This window comes from Callorhinus ursinus, unplaced genomic scaffold (genome assembly GCF_003265705.2).
Source record: "Callorhinus ursinus isolate GAN/ISIS: 27379988/994484 unplaced genomic scaffold, GSC_fseal_2.0 scaffold4, whole genome shotgun sequence".
NCBI classification, from domain to species: Eukaryota; Metazoa; Chordata; class Mammalia; order Carnivora; family Otariidae; genus Callorhinus; species Callorhinus ursinus.
The window spans coordinates 87,179,806-87,192,254 of NW_027397066.1; the positions used below are offsets into that span (position 1 = coordinate 87,179,806).

A 12,449-nucleotide genomic window follows, 5' to 3' on the forward strand; every position below is an offset into this window, starting at 1 on the left:
AATCTTTAAAAAAAAATAACATTTCCTAGCAAAAATGCCAATTAAGACTGCTTTACAATTTAAGCTGACAGTACATAAGTATCAGACATATAGACAATTATTAAATTTAAACCCTACAGCCTAGAAACAAAAGAAACAAAACCAGCTTTATAAGAGAAATGAAAATGAGGAGAATTCTGCCTTACTTATTGTATATGTGCATACCCTTTCTTCATTTATCATCAAATTTAGTCGTGAGCACAATTATCTGGATTTTTCAATTCCATGGACATTAGATTACTAAGACATCCTGCAATAATGACTATAATCAAAATGTATTTAAGTATGGAACATCTATGTAATATATGTAATGTAGGCATTCAAATATTACTTCCATTTCTCTTCCTGAATTTTTCTGCAGTCACCTCCTCACACTATGATTGCCAGTACTTACTTACACGTAAAATATAAGTCAATTAAGTCAGAGAATATAACTTAAATTCAAATGGGTAAATTAGGTTTTTACATTTCTTTCCATTTTAATGCAATGATGATGATGATACTAATATCTACTTTTATTTTTTTTTCTGTATGTTAGGGAGTTTATGTTCTTTTTCTTTGCGCCGAGTTTTTTTTTTTTTTAATTAATATATAATGTATTATTTCTTTCAGGGGTACAGGTCTGTGATTCATCAGTCCTACACAATTCACAGTGCTCACCATAGTACCTACCCTCCCCAATGTACATCACCCAGCCACCCCATCCCTCCCAACCCCCTCCACTCCAGCAACCCTCAGTTTGTTTCCTGAGATTAAGAGTCTCTTATGATTTGTCTCCCTCTCCTGTTTCGTCTTGTTTCATTTTGCCCTCCCTTCCCCTATGATCTTCTGTTTTGTTTCTCAAATTCCTCAAATCATGAAGATCATATAATACTTGTCTTTCTCTGATTGACTTATTTTGCTTAGCATAATACCCTCTAGTTCCATCCATGTCATTGCAAATGGCATGATTTCATTTTTTTTGATGGCTGCATAATATTACATTGTATATATATATCACTTCTTCTTTATCCATTCATCTGTTGATGAACATCTGGGTTCCTTCCCTAGTTTGGCTATTGTGGACATTGCTGCTATAAACATTGGGGTGCAGGTGTCCCTTCAGATCACTACATTTATATCTTTGGGGTAAATACCCAGTAGTGCAATTTCTGGGTCATAGGGTAGCTCTATTTTCAAATGTTTGAGGAACCTCCATATTGTTTTCCAGAGTGGCTGCACCAGCTAGCATTCCCACCAACAGTGTAGGAGGGTTCCCCTTTCTCCACAACCTCACCAACATCTGTTGTTTCCTGATGTGTTAATTTTAGCCGTTCTGACTGGTGTGAGGTGCTATCTCACTGAGGTTTTGATTTGTATTTCCCTGATGCCAAGTGATGTTGAGCACTTTTTCATGAATCTGTTGGCCATTTGGATGTCTTCTTTGCAGAAATATCTGTTCATGTCTTCTGCCCATTCCTTGACTGGATTATTTGTTCTTTGGGTGTTGAGTTTAATAAGTTCTTTATAGATCTTGGATACTAGCCCTATATCTGATATGTCATTTGCAAATATCTTCTCCCATTCTGTCAGTTGTCTTTTGGTTTTGTTGGGTGTTTCCTTTGCTGTGCACAAGCTTTTTATCTTGATGAAGTCCCAATAGTTCATTTTTGCCTTTGCTTCCCTTGCCTTTTGCGAAGGGTCTAGGAAGAAGTTGCTGCGGCTGAGGTCAAAGAGGTTGCTGACTGCGTTCTCCTCAAGGATTTTGATGGATTTCTGTCTCACATTTAGGACTTTCATCCATTATGAGTCTATTTTTTGTGTGTGGTGTACGGAAATGGTCCAGTTTCATTCTTCTGCATGTGGCTGTCCAATTTTCCCAACACCATTTGTTGAAGAGACTGCCTTTTTTCCACTGGACATTCTTTCCTGGTTTGTTGAAGATTAGTTGACTGTAGAGTTGAGGGTCTATTTCTGGGCTCTCTGTTCTGTTCCATAGATCTATGTGTCTGTTTTTGTGCCAGTACCATACTGTCTTGATGATGACAGTTTTGAAATAGAGCTTGAAGTCCGGAATTGTGATGCCACCACTTTGCTTTTGTTTTCAACATTTCTCTGGCTATTCGGGGTCTTTTCTGGTTCCATACAAATTTTAGAATTATTTGTTCCATTTCTGTGAAAAAGCTTATGGTATTTTGATAGGGATTACATTAAATGTATAGATTGCTCTAGGTGGCATAGATATTTTCACAGTATTTGTTCCTCCAATCCATGAGCATGAACGTTTTTCCATTTCTTTGTGTCTTCCTCAATTTCTTTCATGAGTATTCTATAGTTTTCTGCATACAGATCCGTTGCCTCTTTGGTTAGATTTATTCCTATGTATCTTATGGTTTTGGGTGCAATTGTAAATGGGATTAACTCCTTAATTTCTCTTTCTTCTGTCTCGTTGTTGGTGTATAGAAATGCAACTGATTTCTGTGCATTGATTTATATCCTGCCACTTTACTGAATTCCTGTATGAGTTCTAGCAGTTTTGGGGTGGAGTCTTTTGGGTTTTCTACATAAAGTATCATATCATCTGCAAAAAGTGAGAGTTTCACTTCTCCTTTGCCGATTTGGATGACTTTTATTTCTTTTCATTGTCTGATTGCTGTGGCTAGGACTTCTAGTACTATGTTGAACAACAGTGGTGATAGTGTGATCACTATCCCTGCCGTATTCCTGAACTTTGGGGAAAACTGAGAGTTTTCCCCAATGAGTATGATATTCGCTGTGGGTTTTTCATACATGGCTTTTATGATATTGAGGTATGTACCCTCTATCCCTATACTGTGAAGAGTTTTAATTAAGAAAGGATGCTGTATTTTGTCAAATGCTTTTTCTGCATCTATTGAGAGGATCATATGGTTCTTGTTCTTTCTTTTATTAATGTACTGTATCACATTGATTGATTGGCAGATGTTGAACCAACCTTGCAGCCCAGGAATAAATCCCTCTTGGTCGTGGTGAATAATCCTTTTAATGTACTGTTGGATTCTATTGGCTAGTATTTTGATGAGAATTTCTGCATCCATGTTCATCAGGAATATTAGTCTGTAGTTCTTTTTGATGGGGTATTTGTCTGGTTTTGGGATCAAGGTAATGTTGGCCTTGTAAAATGAGTTTGGAAGTTTTCCTTCCATTTCTATTCTTTGAAACAGCTTCAGAAGAATAGCTCTTAATTCTTTTTTAAATGTTTGGTAGAATTCCCCTGGGAAGCCATCTGGCCCTGGGCTCTTATTTGTTGTGAGATTTTTGATGACTGTTTCAATTTCCTTACTGGTTATGGGTCTGTTCAGGTTTTCTATTTCTTCCTGGTTCAGTTTTGGTAGTTGATACATCTCTAGGAATGCATCCATTTCTTCCAGATTATCTAATTTGCTGGCATAGAGTTGCTCATAATATGTTCTTATAATTGTTGGTATTTCTTTGGTGTTGGCTGTGATCTCTCCTCTTTCATTCATGATTTTATTAATTTGGGTCCTTTTTCTTTTCTTTTTGGTAAGTCTGGCCAGGGGTTTATTGATCTTGTTAATTCTTTCAAAGAACTAGGTCCTAGTTTCGTTGATCTGTTGTACTGTTCTTTTGGTTTCTATTTCATTGATTTCTGCTCTGATCTTTATTATTTCTCTTCTCCTGCTGGGTTTAGGCTTTATTTGCTGTTCTTTCTCCAGCTCCTTTAGGTGTAGGTTTAGGTTATGTATTTGAGAGCTTTCTTATTTCTTGAGAAAGGCTTGTATTGCTATATACTTTACTCTTTGGACCATCTTTGCTGCAACCCAAAGATTCTGAACAGTTGTGTTTTCACTTTCATTTGTTTCCATGAATTTTTTAAATTCTTCTTTAATTTCCTGGTTGACTCATTCATTCTTTAGTAGGATGCTCTTTAGCCTCCATGCATTTGAGTTCTTTCCAACTTTCCTCTTGTGATTGAGTTTAGTTTTGAAGCATTGTGGTCTGAAAATATGCAGGGAATGATCCCAATATTTTGGTACCAGTTGAGACCTGATTTGTGACCCAGGATGTGATCTATTCTGGAGAATGTTCCATGGGCATTAGAGAAGAATGTGTATTCTGTTGCTTTGGGATGGAATGTTCTGAATATATCTGTGAAGTCCATCTGGACCACTGTGTCATTTAAAGCCTTTATTTCCCTGTTGATCTTTTGCTTAGATGATCTGGCCATTTCAGTGAGGGGGTGTTAAAGTCCCCTACTAATATTGTATTACTGTAGATGTGTTTCTTTGCTTTTGTTATTAATTGCCTTATATAATTGGCTGCTCCCATGTTAGGGGAATAGATATTTACAATTGTTAGATCTTCTTGTTGGATAGACCCTTTAAGTATGATGCAGTGTACTTCCGCATCTCTTATTATAGTCTTTGGTTTAAAATCTAATTTGTCTGACATAGGATTGCCACCCCAGCCTTCTTTTGATGTCCATTAGCATGTAAAAGGTTTTCCACCCCCTTACTTTAAACCTGGAGGTGTCTTTGGGTCTAAAATGAGTCTCTTGCAGATAGCATATTGATGCGTCTTGTTTTTTCATCCAACCTGATACCCTGTGTCTTTTGATTGGGGCATTTAGCCCATTTACATTCTGGGTAGCTACTGAAAGATATGAATTTAGTGCCATTGTGTTGCGTGTAACGTGACTGTTACTGTATATTGTCTCTGTTCCTTTCTGGTCTATGTTACTTTTAGGCTCCTTCTTGCTTAGAAGACCCCTTTCATATTTCTTGTAGGGCTGGTTTCGTGTTTGCAAATTCTTTTAGTTTTTGTTTGTCCTGGAAGCTTTTTATCTCTCCTATTTTCAGTGACAGGCTAGCTGGATATAGTATTCTTGGCTGCAAATTTTTCTCACTTTGTGCTGTGAACATATCATGCCAGTCCTTTCTGGCCTGCCATGTCTCTGTGGATAGGTCTGCTGCCAATCTAATGTTTCTACCATTGTAGGTTACAGGTCTCTTGTCCCAAGATGCTTTCAGGATTTTCTCTTTGTCTCTGAGACTCATAAGTTTTACTATTAGATGTTGGGGTGTTGACCTATTTTTATTGATTTGGAGGGGCAGTTCTCTTGTGACTCCTGGATTTGATGCCTGTTTCCTTCCCCAAATTAGGGAAGTTCTCCGCTATAATTTGCTCCAATATACCTGCTGCCCCTCTCTTTCTTTCTTCTTCTTCTTCTTCTTCTGGGATCCCAATTATTCTGATGTTGTTTCATCTTATGTTATTGCTTATCTCTCGAATTCTGCCCTCATGATCCAGTAGTTGTTTATCTCTCTTTTTCTCAGCTTCTTTATTCAACATCATTTGGTCTTTTATATCACTAATTCTCTCTTCTGCCTCATTTATCCTAGCAGTTAGAGCCTCCATTTTTGATTACACCTCATTAACAGCCTTTTTGATTTTGACTTGGTTAGATTTTAGTTCTTTTATTTCTCCAGAAAGGGATTCTCTATTATCTTCTATGCTTTTTTCAAGCCCAGCTAGTATCTTTATAATTGTCATTCTGAACTCTAGTTCCAATATCTTACTAATGTCTGTAGTGATTAGGTCCCTGGCAGTTGGTACTGCCTCTTGTTCTCTTTTATGAGGTGAGTTTTTCCATCTTGTCATTTTGTCCAGAGGAGAACAGATTAATGAGAGAACAAAATGCTAAAAAAAATGCTAAAAAGATAACAACAACCCCAGAAAAATATACACTAAACAAATCAGAAGAGATCCGAAACTGGGGGGAAAAGTAAAGGGGAAAAAAAAAAGAATATGATCAGGCTGGTGAAAATAACAGAGCCACATAATAGATTTTGGGTGTATTTTGTTCTGTTAGAAGAAATTGCCTCCCAAAATTTTAAGGAAAGATAAACTTACATATATACTTAAATAAGGGAAAATATGATGAAGGGATGGAATATGACTGTACAGATGAAAACTAAAAAGAATTTTAAAAAAGGAATTAATTAGAAATTGGCTGAAAAAAGAATGAAAAAATATTTTTTAAAAAAAGAGGGAATGTGATCACGCAGGAGACTAGGAACACATCATACATTAGATTTAGGGTATATTTTGGTCTGTTAGAAGACACTATCCCAAAATTTTAAAGAAAGAAAAACTTATATATATATATATAAACAGTAAGATTAAATACAATGAAGAGATAGGGTATGAATGTAAAAATGAAAAATTAAAAAAGATTTTAAAAAAGGAATTGAAAAGATATTGGTTGAAAAAGGAAAGAAGAAAAATTCAACTAAAAAATAGAAAAAGAAAAATAAAATTTAAAAAATTAACTTTGAAAGATTAAAGCATCATGGGAAAAAAGCCACAAATTCTATGTGCTGTATTTCCCTAGTGCTGGGTTTTGCTGTTCTCATTGATCAGTAAATTTGGTCTTGGCTGGCTGTTCTTGCTGATCTTCTGGGGCACGGGCCTATTGCAGTGATTCTCAAATGTCTTTGCCTGAGGTGGAATTGTCCCACCCTTGCCGGGGGCCAGGCTAAATAATCTGCTCGGGTTTGCTCTTGGGAGCTTTTGTTCCCTGAAAGCTTTCCGTACAGCTTTGGAGGATGAGAGTGAAAATGGCGGCCTCCCAATTTCTGGTCCTGGACGAGCTGAGAACTCGGGGACCCACTCTTCAGTGCACCCCCAGAGAAAAGCAGTCAATCACTCCCATCTCTCTCATCTTCAGCCACACTCTGTGTTCACCCAGCCTGTGGCCAAGCGTTTTTATTTCTGGCACATGACCCCGTTTGGAGTCTCCAAACCCAGCAGATCCCTGTAGTGTACTCCCGCGCCGCTCCTCCCGGGGGAAGAAGGGGAGTCTGCCTGGATCTGCCACTTGTTGGGTCCCTGCTGGAAGAGCAGTGGCCCGACTGTGCCACGGATCATGGTTTATGGCAACCCCGAGCTGAGAGCCCACTCCTCGGCTCCATCTTTGCAGCCAGCTTCCCCACTCCGATACCTGGGAGCTCTGCCACACTCTGGCAACCCTGGTCTTTCTGTGACCCTGAGGGTCCTGAGACCACACTGTCCCAGTGAGGGTTCCACCCTATACTTAGCCACTGGAGCAACATCCCTCAGCGGAGCAGACTTCTAAAAGTTCCGATTTTGTGCTCTGCTGCTCTATCACTTGCTGGTAGTGGCTGATGGAGGCTCCCTCCCCCTGCGGTCTATTTTCCCGAACATCGCACTGGATTCACTTCTCCACACGTCCTACCTTCCAGAAAGTGGTCACTCTTCTGTTCACAGAGTTGCTGTTATTCTTTTCTTCCATCTCCCATTGAGTTTGTAGGTGTTCAGAATGGTTTGATAACTATCTAGCTGAATTCCTGGGACCAGACAAAATTTAGGTCTCCTACTCCTCTGCCATCTTGCTCCTCCTCCACTAATATCTACTTTTAATTTGCTCATATATTTCTGTCATATACAAATTTGTATTATATCATTTTACCCTAAACTGATCACATTGCTCTTCTAAATGACATCTCTGGATACAACTGAAGCCTAGTGGAAAAAGGATGGACTGGATATTATAATACGTATATTCTAGTTTCAATCCAGCACATATTCCATATGTGATCAGGGTTTCTTAATCTGAAAATAGGAATAATGTTTACTTCACAAAACTGTTATAAATATTAGTGAGTACTGTTTTTATAAAAATGGAAAAATATGACATAAATGCTATGTTGTATTTTTATTCATCATCACCATGATTCATCTAAAAGGCAAATTGTTTATTTTTAATTCTGATTTCCAGCACATCTTATCCAAAAATAATGGTGTGGGTAGTGAAAGGCCAAGCTATACTATAGGTAAATCATTATATCTAAGATTTCTGACTGGTGATCTCTAGAAGCATAGAGGTGACCCTTGCTCCAAAAATTCTGATTTCCCTTCTAATCAAGAATTGATTAAACTAATTAATAAAAATAATAAATGCTAGGATTGTTTTTAAATGTAGATTATCTCTTTTCAACAAGTGTCTCTTCTTTAGCATGGCATTTTATCACTCAAAGAAAATTACCAGAACTTTGCTGTATGATTGGTGAGGCTTTCATCATCTGTTTGATCTTTTAACAAGGTATTAAGCTACTGGCCAACTGAAATGAATGTCCAATTTCTAACTCTTTACAATATTTTGTAACAGATGTTAACATTTTACTTTGTTGTTCCTTAATATTTGTCTTTTCAATCAACTGCAAGCTTCTTCTGGTGTAAATATTTTCTTTCATGCCTTAGCTGTTTGATCACTTTATTTTTCCTGGCTAATGTTTCACATTTTGCTCTTTGATACTTTCTGGTCAACCCTTTGGGTCCAAGACTTCAAAGTAAACCAGACCAAATGGCACACAAGACCAATTCTATCTAAGCATTTTAAATTCAAATGTAGTTCTTCAAAATACTTGACATGCTTTATGAAAAATCACTTCCTTTCTTCCATTCATCACTAGTAAACCTAAAGCATCTTTAAGTAAAGGCAAAAAAATTAATGTAATTTTTGTTTGCATTATGTTTTTGGAGTTCTTTCTCATAGAACTTGATTTAGACAACATGAAGAAGAATTAGCAATCACATTTACTTCCTGTCAGACCACTGCTCCCTAAAAGTTACTTCAAAAGGCAATTATCACATATGTAAGAAGACACTAGAGCTTTATTGTGAACTTATTTTTATTATACTCAAAAGGGTTTTTTTTTTTTTAACAAATAAAATGTAAGTTATTTTTACAAAATGGTGTTTTCATGCTTGGAAAACAATTGTTTGTTTCCTATGACCACAGGTTTTGGTATGTGAAGCTAAGATTATTAATTTATGTACTTTAATAAGTAGGCCATCAAAAGAGAAAATTTTCGCATTAAACAAGGAGCTTCTTGAGGATAGGAATCTATCTTATCCATTTTTGCACATCCAGCAGCCAGAAGAGAAGGTGCTCAATAAATATTGTCTTAATAATTAAAGGAAGGAATGACTAAGCACTTTATTTTAAGATTATTTGCGAAGGCCTAACAAAAATTTTAGGTAAGAAACCTATAATCTATCTTATAAAGATAAAAGGGTAATTTATAAATGAGTCCCTTTTTAAAAACATCTAATTAAGCAATGTCTCCTGCAGAAACACTTTCCATGACTTCAAACCACAATTCTTGGTAATGGAGTGACAGAACTGATTTCAGAGAGCCCAAAGAGCAAGACACACAAATGGATACTATTAAAAAAAATCACAAAGCAATTGAACAATATGATTAAGGTCTCTAGATTAGATAAACAGTATTACATTAATTTTAATTTCCTTGTTTTGATATTTGTTTTGTGGTTATATAAGAAAATTCCTTACTTTAGGAAATACAAACTGAAGTACTTAGGGGTAAAAGGGCATCACATGCATTAATTACTCTTAAATGACTAAAAAAATATTAATATACACATACACCTATACGTGTAAGAAAAAAGAAATAAAGCAAATGTAGTGAAATGTTGACATCTGGGGAATCGAGTGAAGGCTACACAGGGATTCTTCTACTATGTTGAAACTTCTATGTACTGAAAATAATGCCAAAATTAAACACTCAAAAGAATTATATTATTAAAATGTCTAAATAAATAACACAAAAATCTGTATCAAAAGCATCTGGCTAAGAACAGAATAAAATAAACTTCCTTATCTTGGAGGCCAACATAAACTGGAATTCCATAGCAGAAGTGATCAAATAAATGTCTCCAAACTTAAACATAGACTTTCAGGTGTAGACTCTACCCATTACCTCTGATACTTCCAATGACTTAACTTGAGTCTTAACATACAACTATATCTTATGGAACAAGGAATTTAATTTAGAAAGAGTAGAAAATACTATGAGGATGCTTTTCCTCGTCTTTTAAGGAACACACATTATCACTGTAAGAATCTGGCCAGCCTTCTTGCCTAAAATTTACCTAATACAGGATGAAATGAAATTAATTAGTAAGCATTATAAGGTGAAGAAGGTCAATAATCTGTTAGCCTCTCTGCCAATTCAATGAAATATCAACATTAGATATCTTTTGGACACTGGGAAAAACTCACTGTCTACTCTCTTAAAAGTATATGGAAAATTAAAATATGTTAATAAAAAAAGCTAGTTTTGTGTCAGAAAGTAGTATCACTAATAATTAATGAAATATACTTTTTATCAAATATTACAAAGTTTAAGACACAACTCAGAAAAAAAGAAAACATATTCTTACCCAATTGGGAAATCAACATCATCACCATGAGCTGTCATGTGATAAAGTCCAAATTTAGCCAATTTAACATGTCCCTACAATAATAATAAAAATCACTATTAAATGTTTTAATATTAGTAGCAGGAAAAAGTATCAGTATACATTTCATAAGTAAGGAAATTATCAGATAGTGAAATATATTATGAAAAAAAAATTAATTTACCACAATTTTAGTTTACCATAATTTTATTAAAAACTATTTGCCAATGTTTGAAACCTGCTTTATACTCATTACAAATATAAGTATATGTATATGTGTATGTATGTATATAGACATATATATATTTTATATATAGATCTCAAAACAACAAATAACACTTAAAAATTTTTGTTTATATTTTCCAGGTATTTTGACAAAACAAAAACAGCTCAAATGTTCTCGTTTGTCTTTAATCCCTGCTTAGGGGGCACCTGAGTGGCTCAGTCATTAAGTGTCTGCCTTCGGCTCAGGTCATGATCCCAGGGTCCCTAGGGTCCTGGGATCAAACCCTGCATGGGGCTCCCTGCTCTGCTGGAAGCCTGCTTCTCCCTCTCCCACTCCCCCTACTTGTGTTCCCTCTCTTGCTGTCTCTCTCTCTGTCAAATAGATAAATAAAATCTAAAAAAAAAAAAAAAAAATCCCTGCTTAGAACATTTTTTGGTAATTTTAATAAAAGAACTTTTTTTCAAGGACTTGCAAGTCCATTCATAATATTATAATTTAACCCTGACATGGGAGTTCTTAACTTGAAAAGATCAGGTCACAAATCAAGATATTAGTGAAACTGCTAGAATTCTAACAATTTTTATATTGTTTGAGAAAGCCATAATTATCACAAAAGTGAGGTTCTTAATAAAAAGCAAATATAAATTTTATAAATCTCTTAAGTTTTCCTCCTTTTAGATATTTAAGACTTTAAAAAAATAAAGTTGATTTTAAGATTTGTTTTCTTGTTCTCAAGAACTTTATTTCCCAGCACTATAAAACGTTTATATATTAAAGCAACTCAGATTGGTTAGATACTCCACTGCTATAAAAATGAAATTAATGAGTACCACTTTAGCTTTTATGATTTTTAATACCATAGGGTAACAGTAGTAAAAGTCTGGGAGAGAATCAGGGGAAAGAATAATCCTACTAATACAAAAAATAATTCCCCAGAAAAAATTCTCTCAAAACTATTTTTATATGCTTATGAAAAAAATGAAAGTATTATTATTCCTGAAAACATACCATCTTGCTACCATAATTTTCCTATAGGAGTTGACCTGCTTCTTATTAATCCCCCACAAGATTTCCAAGTGGAGAAGTGGCATTCCAATAAGAAAAGAAGTAGGTATGAACAACTGGTAAATGAAGAAGACAAATGGAGAAAAAAAGAAAAAAGAAAAAATAGGGAAGAAGAAAAATAAAGAGGAGAAAATACAGTGCAGCTGTGTTATGACAAAATACTCCATGTAAATAGAGCAGCTTTCTTAAAATGAAAGCAAATTCAGGAGGAATGGACTGGGAAGCTACCATACCTATTTTTCAGGAAGCAAATGAAAGGAAAAACCCAACATGAAGATAGAAAATGAATCTTGGGAAAAAAAAAATAATGCATGTGAAAAACACATGGATTTATATAATTTAAAGATAGCTGTTTTTTTTCTAACCACCAAAAAGATATCACTTTCATAGAGCCATTTCATTATGAATATTATTAAAATATATTTGTACTCTATAGTCCCTCTGAGTGGGTTTGATTTCAGTAGCTTCCAACCACAAACAACAAACAAATATTTAATGTATTATTTGGCAATTACCTTTCGGTCCAAAAGAATATTATGAGGAGACAGTGCTCGGTGTACTATACCGTGTTTGTTCATATACTGCAAACCTTGGAGTACCTCAAATGCAATGCACAAAACCTTTGAATAGCTACGAAGACAAAAAGTCACAGATCAATAGATCAATTACAAAGCAGACACGGAATCTGTTTTAAAGAATGAAATGAGGTTATAAAAATTCAGAGTTATATTTTTATTATTCCTCTTCTATTCAAAGAAAATACAATCTATACAATTTATAAAATATCCACTATATACATATTTTGGATTTTCTGATTACAACAGAATTGATCTGGCAAAGATCCTACAGTTTC

At 35.2% G+C, this 12,449-nt stretch overlaps 1 protein-coding gene across 1 annotated transcript in view; it reads right to left on the bottom strand.

The window, feature by feature from the left end:
- TBCK (TBC1 domain containing kinase) overlaps nucleotides 1–12,449 on the bottom strand; it is a 245,762-nt gene that overhangs the window by 185,507 nt on the left and 47,806 nt on the right. The window contains exons 4-5 of the mRNA XM_073892082.1: nucleotides 12,112–12,226; nucleotides 10,288–10,361 (exon numbers count right to left, since the gene is read on the bottom strand). Coding sequence (XP_073748183.1) covers nucleotides 10,288–10,361; nucleotides 12,112–12,226 — 189 coding nt within the window. The remainder of the gene's footprint in view (nucleotides 1–10,287; nucleotides 10,362–12,111; nucleotides 12,227–12,449) is intronic.